Genomic DNA, 13756 nt, shown 5'->3' with positions numbered 1-13756 from the left:
CAATTTTTAATAAAGCCTTCCATTAAAATGTCGGACTATGTAAGCAGAGGTTTTAAAACAAAAAAAAAAGAAATAAATGCGCCTACTTATGTATGTATGGGAGCATCAATTCTATTTTATAAAATTCCGCCTTAAAAGCAAGCATATGTTCGCATTATATTGTAACTCAGCATTTTTTTAACGGTACTTCACAAAAAATAAGTAATGCTAAAGAGAATTTCGATTTAACTGTTACTACTAAAATGCAATCATGGTTTTTTCTTTGTGATTTACGTACATATGTATGTACATACATAAATGCAGTCATAAAAACGCAATTACTTATATTTAAAAGAAAAGAATGAGTGTTTATGGAATTGAAGCTGTAGTCAGGTAGGTGCCTAAGTAAATATGTAATATGTATTTTAATTTAATAATAAAATACTTTTCAATGTTAGTAGTTATTTGAGCCATATGCGATTTTTAACATTCCAGAACTTTTTTGTCTGTTTACCTGTTTTGTGTTGAAATTCTTGAAGCAAGGATCTTTTCAAAACAAGGTAAAACCAAAAATGTTAATAACTTTTAATAATTATTACTTATGCTCTTCATTCTTCTCCAGCCAGGTAAAAACGATTTCGGGAATTTTTGTAATTAAATAAAATTTCGTTACAAATAAATTGTTTATAAAAGGTTTACAGTTTTGCAAAAATATATTTAGTGTTTTTCACAGTGTTAAGTATAAAGGTTCTATTGTGATTAAAATAAAAAAAATAAAATATGGAAAATTTGCAAATAATATTAATAACGCTTACATTAATATTAATAAAAAATTCATTTTCAATATACCAAAAAAATCAATTTGAAAATTTACCAATGGCATATTATGGAAATAATATTGACTTTGGTAAAGAAAATGCTTACAATATAAGACATCAGCCGCAACAAAATTATGAATTTGAAAAGTATAATCATTATAATAAACCATGGAATTATGTGGTCACAAAATATATAAACATGGGCCCACAAAAGAGTAAGTTTTTGAACTAATATATGAATGTGTGTATCTGCTTGAAAGGCTTAGAACTCAATAAATTAAAAATAATTCAATTTTTTTACAAGTTCAGTTCAGACTGTACTTAACATAAATAGAGACATAATACTCAGGTAGCATTTAATACTTAATAAAAAGTCTAGACTAATTTTTTAAACGCTTTTTAATTGCGGAAGTAATATGAAAGATATACCTTTATTATAGAATATACACCAAATTTGCCATCCGAATATCGACAGTCTTTACCCAAGAAGCGTGATAAAAAAGTCAAAAATAAAAAAATGAAAAAACAAGTATCAATGTATACACCTCCAATACTCTATTTCAAAATTTCCAAAAAAGATATCCTACATTGGAATAAATATTATGGACAAATGGAAGAACACAAGAAACCAGGCTATAAGCAGAAAAAGAAAAAACTGATAAGTAAAAAACCTGAAGAAGTAATTAAATACCCAGGCTTTAAATATCCACCAAAGAAGCCAGTTAAACATTATTATCAAGGACCCAACAAAGAAATGATAGCAGTGCAATTTATTGATCATAAAAATCATGAAGAAAATAGTTATTTAGCAGGAGAACATTATGAATATGAAGAGGAGGAAATGCATGAAGAACATGAGTTTGGAGGAGACGAATATGAAGAGACAGAATATGGAGGAGAAGATGAAGAAGGTGAAGGTGGAGAAGATGAAGGTGGAGAAGATGAAGGTGGAGAAGATGAAGGTGGAGATGAAGATGGTGAAGTTGAAGGAGATGAGGAAGATGAAAAAGAAGAAGAGGAAGACAGCAGTGAAGAAAGTAGTGAAGAAAGCAGCGAAGAAGAAAATGAGGATGAAGAAGGAGAAGAAGAGGGTGAAGAAGAGGAAGACGAGGAAGAGGAGAGACCAGGAGGGATTAGAGAATGGTTTCAAAGAATTCCTACTAGGAATTTTTCAAATCTATTTTCGCTTCCCGTTTTCGGTGGCAGAAGTTTTCGAATACTCAACGATGATGCAAAAGTGTCAAATTTTAATGATTTTAATGATGATTATGAAAACTACAGAAGTATAGACCACAACAAGAAGACGTACAATTCAATTAAAAAAGGAAAAGATTCTGGATTTGAACATATAAAACAATCTGAACGACAAATCCAAAGTAAATTACATCAAAATAATTTTGGAACTAATAAATATTTGAATCCATTGAAAATTGGTTTAGTTGATTGGAAAACAGATTTTGATATTGATCCATCAGAATCTGGTGCTGAGATTTTGCAAATACCTGATGAAACAGTCAGATTATTTGAGATCGAACTTGAAGAGGCTGATGATAATTTTAAAAGCCAAGAAACAGATTACGAAATTTTGGATGAAGTACACAACATAAATAATGAATTATTAAGGGAAAACGGTACAGATAAGGAAGAAGAAAAGAAGGGAATGAATAATTTAGCTCGTTCCCATTTTAAAATTTATAATTGTACCACAATAAATAATATAAAAGAAAAGGAGCAATTAAAGGGCATCAACTTAAATTTTCTAAAACACACAACGAGTGAAGCACCAATATTAGTGGACGTAATCGATTTGAACAATTTTCCAAAACAGAAAGGTAAGTTCCTATTAATTCATACATAATATATTGTATATATTATAAATACATTTAAAGTTTATATACAAAATTTTTCTAATTTTTCAGAGGAAGAATCGAAGGAGGATATATCTCAAGAAATTTCTTTAACAAGTTCTGAAACCAGTAAAGAATCACCAGAAATTATTGATTTAAAAGAAAAAAATGTTCTTTCATTTGATGAACATTCTTTCAATTGGCGTCCTTCATTTGATAAAAATGAAAACATTATGATAAAAGTAGTTGACGAAGAAAACAATGGTCCTGATCAAAATATTGAAATGCAAATTGTTAAAACTGATGATAATATTGAGCAGTTAAATGTCCCAATAAATATTAAAGTAAATGCAACTAGTAATCAAAATTTCAATAACAAAGAATATATGGTTTTGCATGGCGAAATGTATAATTTGGGAAACGAGCATTTAAAAGAGATTGAAGAAGAAAAACTTAATGTAAATATGATTTCATCTGCGGAACCAACAACTGATTTGGGAAATATAAAATCACAAATTATCAAAACTGATGATAATAAGGAACAATTAAATGCCCCAATAAACATTGAATTAAATACTACAAGTAATGAGAATTCGAATAATAAAGAATATACTATGGTTTTACATGGAGAAATGTATAACTTGGGAAACGGACATTTAAAAGAGATTGAAGAAGAAAAACTTGATTTAAATATGATTTTATCTGCTGAACCAACAACTGAAGCTGATGAAAAATTACCTAATCCAATTATAGATTTGAGATCATTAGATTTTGTTGAAATTTCGCCAAATAATGAAAATTTAAGCATTTCGGCAGGAAATGATATTTCCCAAGAAAATGTTTCAGATCCATTCATACTTCAAAATCAGAGTGAAACAACAATTTCAATTAAGGAACCAGAATCTTCATTTTATGACACTACTGAGGAAACTAATGAGCTACTCGAAGTACATCCAATTACATTTACAACAGATGCAAATATCGAAGCAACAACAGATTCTTATAAGGCTATGATTTTAGAAATAAGCACAAATGCTGAATCTTTTGATAATATGTTGGAAACTAGTACAATTTTAAATACTGATGACAAAATAGATATATTTACAACTACCTTAACTCCGAATATTAATGAAAAAATTGAAAACAACATAAATGTTGGTATTTTAAAAGGACGGCAGGGAAAATCAAAATTTATTAGTCCTTATGATATTTTTCCTACAATACTTGAAAATCAATTTTACTATAATAAAGAAATTGAACAAAAATTCGATGAACAAAATGGCAATGCTATAAATGAAGAAAATTTCATTAAACAGAATGAAAAACAAGAATATATAACCACCAGTCTTAAAAATAATATTCCTGTTACAATAAAAACAAAAGAAATTTCTAAAGTAATAACAACTCCAATATCTGAAGAAATATTTATTGATGCTACCCCAATGGGTTCAATTGAAAATAATAATATCGATAAAGAATTAAATTATAAAGAAATTACAAAATCTATTGATTCATTTTATATTGATTTAATACCAACTTTAATTGAAAATTATCGTAAAGGTGTTATAAGTTATGAAGAAGAATTAGTTTTATTGAGAATATTTAAAAATATATGGCCTTTAATTACAAACGAAGCTAAACGAAATAAAATGGAACCGATGAATCCAATTATCGAAGAATTATTAAATAGACCTAGAAGTAGAAATGAATTAGATTTTAGTGATTTTAATTATAATTAAAACCATAAATTTTTTCTGTACATACAATCATAATATGATATACATAATAAATTGAAGAAAATATTAAATAACAACTAACTTTTCGAATATTTACTGGATCATTAGTTTTCCCAACCGCTAATTTTAATCAGTTAATTGAAATTTTCCGTATGCAATGAATGGCAACTGTATAGATTCTTGTTTGATTTTTAACTGTTGTGATAGCCTTTATATAAAAGTTATTATAGAAAATAATATTTACAATGGTGTAATATTCTCTGATGCATTTGTCAATATTTCATTTAATTTTCGCTGGTATTCATTATTGTGATTACAATTTTGATATTAATCAGGGTTTTTTTAACATAATTTTTAAATAACTTTTTTCGTAACCATAAATTTATCATTTTAAAACAAACGTTCTAAGACTTAAATATGCTCTCCAATATAGTTTATGTTTATAAATACCTTTTGTAAATTATTCATTTATATTATAATGTGAATAAAAAGACCTTACCTATTTTTATATTGTAAATTTTTCAAATTCATAATATTTTGATCTCTTTTAGTACGACATATTATCCTGCTCTTCTCTCTAATTAAAAGATTTTGCTCAAGGACATAATATGTTCATAACTATAGGTTACACGTATTAGCAAAATTATATAAAATTTCAATGTAAACTTTATAACATATTATTATTTATTTTAGAAAAAAATAAAATTTCTAATTTTATTCCAAATTAAAAATGTATGAAACTTTGAAAATAATACAAAAGTTTTTTTCACATTTACATATTATAATAATTAGACTAATTATTTTGCACTCAAATTTTAAGTCTTAATATAAGATTCAAATGTTAGAGCATTTCTTGAACGCAATCTTCAAAGACTAGACAAAAAATCAAAAAATTTTAATTAAATAATTAAACTAAGTGTATATACACACACTAAGCTATATATGTATTTAGATATGTGTACATAAAATATTTTATAATTAAATTAGAACAATTGACAAAGTCTAATTCAATGATGAAAATTTAATATAGTTTTAAGAAGTTCTGAAATAGAGTGTGCCTATGTTGCAGTGTGACTTACTGATTTCTTACAGACTTACTGATTTTTACTTATGTGAATTTTTATCACTTACATAAATAGGTTTAGTAATTTTTTTTTTTGCCAATATCGGAAAAATTATATGTACGTTCTTCAATGCCGAAAAAGTATTTTATTCAATCTCATATATGTGAGTGACTTTATAAAATTGTGATTTGAAATTGGTATGAAAATATAATTTCAATATTAAGGATTTCAATAAAAATTTCAGAAACAGTTAACAAATTTATTTATACTCTATGATAAGACTCCAATTTTCAACAGTTTCGACTGTAAACTGGTATGAATTTTAAAATGCTCTTAAAATAATGTAAAAAAAAAATTGTTTTTTTTTTTCTTGTATCAATCCTATTTTGTACAAAAACACCTGTAATGAGGTCTAGTTATGATTTTAAGAATTATTATTATTATTATTGTTTTCAAATAGAAAACATATTATGTAGGTTAAAGTCTATACATTAAAATGAAAATAAAAAAAAAACCAAAAACAAAAACCATAACTCCTTTATTTTTTTCCTTTTCTTACCCAGTTTCATTTCAGCGTGAAAATAATTACTTTTTTTTTTGTATTTTTCATGTTTAACTTTTTAATTGGATGGGTTTAACAATATAAAAGTGAGAAAAATGAAATTCTTGTTAGATTTCAAGTATTACAACAATAATTTTTACTTCGTTATTATTTTGAAATATTAAAGAGAAGAGTAAAAATAAAGTACATACTTTATACTCTATAGAATTTTGCTATGGGGAAAAAAGTGCATTGGAACAAATTTAGATCAATTTTTTTCTTTGTTTTTTCGTTGTTGTTTTTTTTTGTATTTTTACTGAAAATAAAATCTTTAAAAATAAAAGTAATAATAATGATGTTTTTTTTTTGGTCTTTGACAATATAAGTAAATGTAACTGAAGATGATTAAATCTTGTACCCAATTTACTTAAAATTATTTGATTTTTGAAAAAAGAATAAATTTTTAGAAAATTATTTTCGAAAATTTTGTAAAGATGAATTATTAAAATCGTCTGCGAAATGACGTATTATTTATATTTGAAATGAAAAGCTTTACTTTAAATAATTAAGGCGAGAAAAATTTAAGGTAGTCAAATATGCTTATCGTCGGCCTAACAGTGATTACACGCGTATCTGATATTTTACCAATTTTGACTTTTTGGTATTAAAATTATCGTTGTGAAAAGACGCATTTTTCTGTATATTCGGTTTAATTTCGTCGAAAAATTTAAAAAAAAAAAAATAGCAAAAATGAGAAAAGGTATCCGAATGCCAAGAAAAATTTGTTGTGAGAAATCGTATCTGCCAAAAATACAATATAAATGTAGTGCCAAGTTCAGTGTCTCTTTAAAAATACTAATTTATATTATAAGGCTTTTTCTATCTCCTGAAAAATGCACTTTTTTCAGATACGTTAAATCACTGTTAGGTCGACGTTATGTTGTTTTAATTTTCTCACTAAACGGTTACTTCGACAGTAGCTAAATTTAGTATTTATGTAAGAAATCATGTAAAGTTCAGAAACTAAAGAATAATAGCGCTTATGTTAGTCGTATGCTGGTCAATTATACTTAATTTTTTTTTCAGTTAAATCTGAAAATTCAGTTTTTTTTATCAAATGTTGTTTACTTTTTAGAATGATTATTTTAGCAGCAAATTAAAAATATTCGACAATTGTAGTACGAAAAAATTTAATAATTTTAAAATTCAAATTCTTTTTTTCCTATATCTCCTACTCCATTGATATCCAAAGACGGAATCGCGGTTATAAGAACGATCTATACAGTATTAATATCAGGAGAAAAATTTAAAAAAAAATTTTTTTCCATGAAATCGTCGCAAATAAAAGAATAGCAAAAAAAAAGTTAAAAAATCTAAACTTTTCCTAAAATGAGAGTGCCTGTCATTTCGAGAGTGCGTTAAATACAGAGTATATAGTATCTTATCATTTCTAAAACATTTTATTGGAAATTTCTTCTTTTCCTTAGAAGAGAAGTTATAAGCAATAAATTTGGTAAGAAATTTTGTGAAATTTTGTTAAGTTCTCGTATCATGATAACATTAATATTTGAAACCTAATTCCAAAAAAGATTCTACCTATTTTGCTCATTATCGCTTATTAATGAATCACTCTGTATAGATTATATAAATATATATCTACATAATGTAATTGGTAGCATTGATGATATTTTGAATTTTAAAAGTCGATTCACCAATTAGAAATCAATTTATTTTCCTGGCCTTGTCTAATAAAAAATACCATATTTAGTGTGTTTAATTAAAAACACACAATTTTGTATCGTAAGTTTAAATTATAATTTATATATGTACGTATATATGCCTGACAACTCATTTACAGAATATTAAATATGATTTGAATTCAATTGTCATTAAATTTAGTTGATATTTAAAATAATTAATTAGAGAAATTATTTTTTTTTTTTTAAATATACAAAATAAAAGTTTGTATTTTATTTTTACATACATACATACATAGATTTCTATTCATATAATATTTGCCTTGTTATAAAAACATATTAACCTATAAAACATTTTCTATTATAAAATTTGAAAAATTGAAAAACAAAACTCTTAATTCTTTTATTTTTTTTTTGGCATACTTTAATTGTTTTGAAGTTAAAAACAGGAGAAAACAAAAGGCTGTAGACTGCATGAAACCTTAACATCAAAACAAAATGAACTTTTTATTCATATACGATATGTATAAGTTGTTTTGTAAACTTTAATAAAGTTAATTTTTATCTTAAATTACAATTTTGTATTAAAGATAAAGAATAAGAACGTATTTGTATGTAAAACTAACAATAACGATCCTTATAATACAGAAAATGTATAAAAAAATAAAAGGGCTTTGCAGTCTATATTTAATAGTGCATTTCCATATAAAATTGTATTTATATAAGCCTTATAGGTCTAAAAGTAAAAATTATCCAGTATGTATTGGTATAATAATTTAATTACAATGTAATTTTGCATACATTCAGGATGATTCTTCGAGTAATAACTTTGAAAAATGTTAAACACATAGCATATACCTTAATACTTTAAAAATAATTTTAGTTAAAACATTATTCGAGCATATTTCAGATTTCAGAAGTTCAGTTTTATCAAGTTTAAGATGTTGAAGAAAATAGTGTTTAGAAGATTAGAAAATAGATTACATAATTTGATTAATAATTAGATGAAAGTAGATTAATCTGAAATGGTAGTATACGGCAGTCTGATATTTGACCTTTTATTTAAAATGAAATAAATTCTTACCCTTTTCCTTTTCTAGAATTTACAAGATGTTTTTTTTTTTTTTTGGTGTAGGTACAGTCTTTTATAATTTTGAGATTAGGAAAATGTCTTCAGTCGAGATGTCTTCACTTACGTCTATTTGTGAATTTCAGCTTTAATTGAAGCAAAAATTTTGAAAACGAAAACTAACAGACGATCAGACAAAATGAAATTAATGTGCGCACATTTTTTTTTAAATTTTTTAGAATAAAAAGTATACCTTAATTGTATATCGCTCGCATTATATTACGTACTTTATGTATCTGTAAAATTATTCTGTTCTATTTTATATACATATGTATGTTTATATGAATATTAACGTTGCACATCTGCATCGTCCTACGGAGGAGTGTATACCTTTTAATATACAAATACGTTAATAATGCTGTAAAACTACAAGGAAACGTAAGAAATACACGCATATTAAGAAAAATTTTCGATTTAATTTAAAATAAAATTTAATTTTAAAATAATGTTGAAAGAAAATTAAGATTCTAGGACTAATTTTTATAGTATGTGCCGTATATTGGGATATACATGTATACAAGTATATTTTATTAGAATTACGTACTCGTATGTTGCTTAATTCTTCAATTCAATTTGATTAGGTGATTGATATTATTTGATTAAAAGTGACAATCCGTGTCTTCCTTATAAAAATTAAAATAATGTCTTATAAAAAGTTTAAGTACATATAGTATTAATACGGTTGTAATATCGTCTCAGAGCTTTCAATACCTCTACATTGTAAAAAAAACGTTTATTTGAAAATTTCAATTTAAAGTTCTGTGCAAATGTTAATTTTTAACAAACGTTACCACATCATTAAAAACATGGCAATTTTATACTGCATTTTAGAAAAAAAAACTCAATAACTAGCACTCTAGTGCTGAAAATATATCCTGGTTTATTCATTTGGTTATTTCGGGCAACGTTTATATGACAACGTTTATAAGAAAAGCGTGCTCGATTTTTTCGATACCCGATTTACGTTTATTTTACGTATCCACTACGTATAGAACGCATTTTGGAAAAGTGTACAATGTCAAGAGCTTTTACTAAACTTTTTGGAATGTGATACTTTGTAAAGTTTACATCGTAAGCGCATTATTGAAGTCACAGAGTATTTCAAATATTAATGAACCTTCAGTATGCTATACAAAATCTTTTAACTGGCTATGTAGTTTTAATAACCTAAAATTATGCATTTTTCAATAATCCCATCTTATAAAAGTTGCAAACGAAACAATTATTTTTATACATATATACATACATAACTGTGTATATATTTTTAATAATACGAGTATTTCTTTATATATCTTGTTTTAAATATTGCATTTAATTTAATTCAAAAGGGCATAAATTTTCTTGTTATATAATATTAGAAATCTGTAAAGCATCAGAATGCTCTTTACAGTAAATTTTGTTTTTTGTTTTTTTTAAAGTACAAGAATATTAAAAAAAGCAAAAAAAAAATTGTTCGTTCATTTTTTGTTTTTATTAATGCGGAAGGAACTATTGTAATCATCCTTTTTACCACATAAATATATTTATAAATATATAAAATATTTCTTATATGCAAGCACGTACAAACACAAAGTATACATACATAATATATGTATAAAAAAAAAGACGTTAATAGTTTGTCTAAACATTGGTTTCATTTGTTTAAAAAATTGAAAGAATTTCCTCTTGTATTGTACTCAAAATGTGATTTAAGTAAGTGTACTAGAATGAAAAACCGAAAGGATATAATGAACAAGAAAAGGAATAACAAAAAAAAATTCAACAATAAAATTCATTGAATGTTATTTGTGCGCAAATTCAGGATTTAATCAACAAAAAAAAAACAAAAACAATAGAAAACAAAAATTTCAATACTACACAGAATATACAAAAAATTATAAAGAACCGGCGAAAATATATTTGAAAAGCTTTTCAATATATGCAACAACTGCAAATAGAATTTCATAAACCCTCCGTGTTTTTTTTTTTTTTGCATTCTTTCAAAGAACATCGGGTATATGTATATGTACGAATGAATTTTTAACACTAACACATAGAAATATTTTGAATATTATTGTGATATAAGAGCTTTTTATTGAATTTTCGATTGACATTGATGTGATTTTTTTTTATGGGCATTTTGGAGCATATGTTTGTACATTTATATTGAATTGGTTAATGTTCATTTTGTTGAATATTTGCCACGATTCTTTATTATGCATATGGTAAAGCTTTATATAGATTTAAATTAAAGTGCACTTTATAATACAACAAGTAGTATGGTAAACACTTTTTTTTTTCTTCTTGAGTTGAGTATTAAATTATGCAATATTATTTTGATTTTTTGGCAAATTGATAAAAATTAAATGATTCAATAAAATTATTATTATATTTCATATGTCATAGAAATTAAATTTATAAATTTATATTGTTTGTAATGAAATGCATATGTTACATATTTTTATTTTATTAAAAACAAATATAGCCGCGATTAAGTAATATTTTAGGTGAGAAATGTACAATTTAAGTTATTTAAGAGCGAGAATGTAAAAGAAAATAAGTTTTGTTGGACCATCTAATCCGTGTTACAGGAGTTTTATTAGGAAACGCTAACATTCGAAATATTTCACTAATTAAATATTGTTTTTTTTTTTTGAAAAAATATTTTTGCCATCTACTTTATTAGAAATTAGAATAAAGCCAAAATAGTTTTGAAGAAATAATTGAAATTTTTTAACACGAATATTTGAAAATCTTACTAAATCAACTGTCAAATATAATCTTCAATCCTGCACACTTGATGTGGTTAATAATTAACATTATATATATGGAAATTTTCGTACCTTTAAACTTTGTTTCTGGTTAAGCTATAACAAATAAAGTACTTTTATATAGTGATGCTCAAGTATATTCTTGAGTATTTTATAAAAGCAACTGTAGCTTTTGTTTAAACAATATAATTTTGTTATAATTAATAATATGATGAAAATTATGTATTACGAGTATATAACAATCCTTATAACATAATTTAATATTTAATCATATTTCTAAATGCTTTTCCAATAAAAGTAGTACAACAATACCTCGTATAACGTAAATTTTTAGGACTGAAAATTTCTACTTTAAGTAAAATTACATTAAATAGTTAGGTCCCAAAAAACTAATACTTTATCTTCGAGTATAAATTTTAATTTAATAATAGTATTAGTAAGTTATACTAGTATTATAATTAGTAAGTTATGTACTTAGAGAGGAATCATATTATTCAAGGATATTATCAAATGTTAAATGATATTAATTGTGAGATTCTTAACGCAACAGCTAAGTACAATATTAAATGAAAATAAATGGCTTTTTCCCATATAAAATCCGCCTCACATATATCGAAATTATGTAGTAAAAGATTACGTTATAAGAGGGATTGCTGCGTATATTAAAGAAAGTCGTTTTTGTAATTTTTGTAATTTCCATTTCTTAATTTCAAAAACCTGCTCCAAATTAATTTTATATAGTTTCGGGAAACATAAAAATTTTATATTACGGGATTAAGGTGAATGAATTAGATTTTTTTCGGTAAATAATGTGGGATTAATTTTTTTTTTTCAAAAATCTTATGATTGTTTGCAATTAAATAAAATTTTTATTAATAAGTATGCATTAGGTTTTCAGTTTTATTAGGGTATTATAATTCGAATAGCCATACATAATAATTACATGCATAACAGTATCTTGTGCCTACACACTATCTTTTTTTTTTGAATTTTAAACTATGAAAATGTTAAATGAAATTATATAATCGCTGTCATTTAAAAAATACCTTTGTAATTAAGTAAAAGTTGCTCTTTTAAAAATATTCAAGTATCATTATGTTATCTTAAGAGTTAATAATTATATAAATTTTTTTTTTAGCTTAAAAATATAAAAAAATATTAATTTTTCCGACGTCTACCAGTAATATAACAAAATCAAAAGAATGGAAAAACATCTTCATACCAAACCATTAATGCAAATGAAAACTTTTCTATACCAACATACATAATATAAAGGAGTTAAAATGCAAGTATAACAAAATAGAAAAAAAATGAAAAATTTTCAATTTTCTGTTGTTGTTGTTCTTGTTGTTTTTTTTTACGGCGAATTCATAATTTTTTCATCCATGTCTATCTGTTTTTTATTTACTTTTTACCAGTAGAATTTTATTTTCGCTCCAAGTTTTTGTTTTTTTTTCTTGTTTTTCATTTCAAACTTATGATGAGAAGCAAGGCAAAGCAATAATAAAATGAAAAAGAAAATATTGAATTCAATATTTTAGATTTTAGTTTCTATTTAACCTTTAGAGTTAACGGTACACGGGTTATCGGTATTTTATTATTTTATTTTTTAATTTATTTTTCAAAGAATTTTTTTGATTTATTTCTTTATTACAAAATATTCGTAAATATCTTCAATATTGAATTTATTATACTATACATACAATGTAAATGTATCATTAAAACTGTTATACAAAAATAAAATATACATGTATATAAGTATATTAGTGTGTATATAAAATAGTGATAAATAAACGTTTCGTTTCTTTTTCATTACAAAAAAAAAAAAACCAAAATTAAAAAAAAAAATATTGTTATCAAAGATTCGGGAATAAATCAGTGATTTTCAAACTTTCAATAGAAGAAAAAAAGAATCTACAATTCTTGTATATTTTTATGCTTGTTGTTTTTTTTTTAATTTTTTATTCTTGTCCTTTGTTTTTTTTTTTACTTTTTATTTTTTTGCTATTTAAGTTTAATGGCATACAATGGTACATTAAATAAGTGATAATTTTCTTCTTATATCGTGTACAATTTATTTATGTATGTACCATGATATACATATATTTATATTTATAGTGTATATTTTGTACTTTTATATAGTACATATGTTATAATGAGATAAAAAAAATAAAGTACATATATTAAGAATTAAA

General features: G+C 24.4%; 1 protein-coding gene across 1 annotated transcript; it reads left to right on the top strand.

The window, feature by feature from the left end:
- The first annotated feature begins 855 nt into the window (after positions 1–855).
- On the top strand, positions 856–4383 carry LOC129612570 (uncharacterized protein DDB_G0283697-like). The gene is made up of 6 exons (XM_055526239.1): positions 856–1012; positions 1238–2473; positions 2522–2629; positions 2717–2960; positions 3003–3925; positions 4205–4383. The coding sequence occupies exons 1-6, from the start codon at positions 856–858 to the stop codon at positions 4381–4383; spliced, it is 2847 nt and encodes a 948-aa protein (XP_055382214.1).
- The last annotated feature ends 9373 nt before the right edge of the window (positions 4384–13756 follow it).

This window comes from Condylostylus longicornis, unplaced genomic scaffold (genome assembly GCF_029603195.1).
Source record: "Condylostylus longicornis isolate FDR11 unplaced genomic scaffold, ASM2960319v2 ptg000075l, whole genome shotgun sequence".
In the NCBI taxonomy this organism is placed as follows: domain Eukaryota; kingdom Metazoa; phylum Arthropoda; class Insecta; order Diptera; family Dolichopodidae; genus Condylostylus; species Condylostylus longicornis.
This window is presented reverse-complemented; position numbering and strand designations above follow the sequence as displayed.

Excerpts from the sequence above, each read along its gene's own strand:
- LOC129612570 (XM_055526239.1), top strand. The coding sequence starts at position 856 with ATGGCATATTATGGAAATAATATTGACTTTGGTAAAGAAAATGCTTAC. Across the intron at positions 1,013-1,237 it reads AAACATGGGCCCACAAAAGA|AATATACACCAAATTTGCCA; the intron begins GTAAGTTTTTGA and ends CCTTTATTATAG. Across the intron at positions 2,474-2,521 it reads GGGAATGAATAATTTAGCTC|AAAAGGAGCAATTAAAGGGC; the intron begins GTTCCCATTTTA and ends ATAATATAAAAG.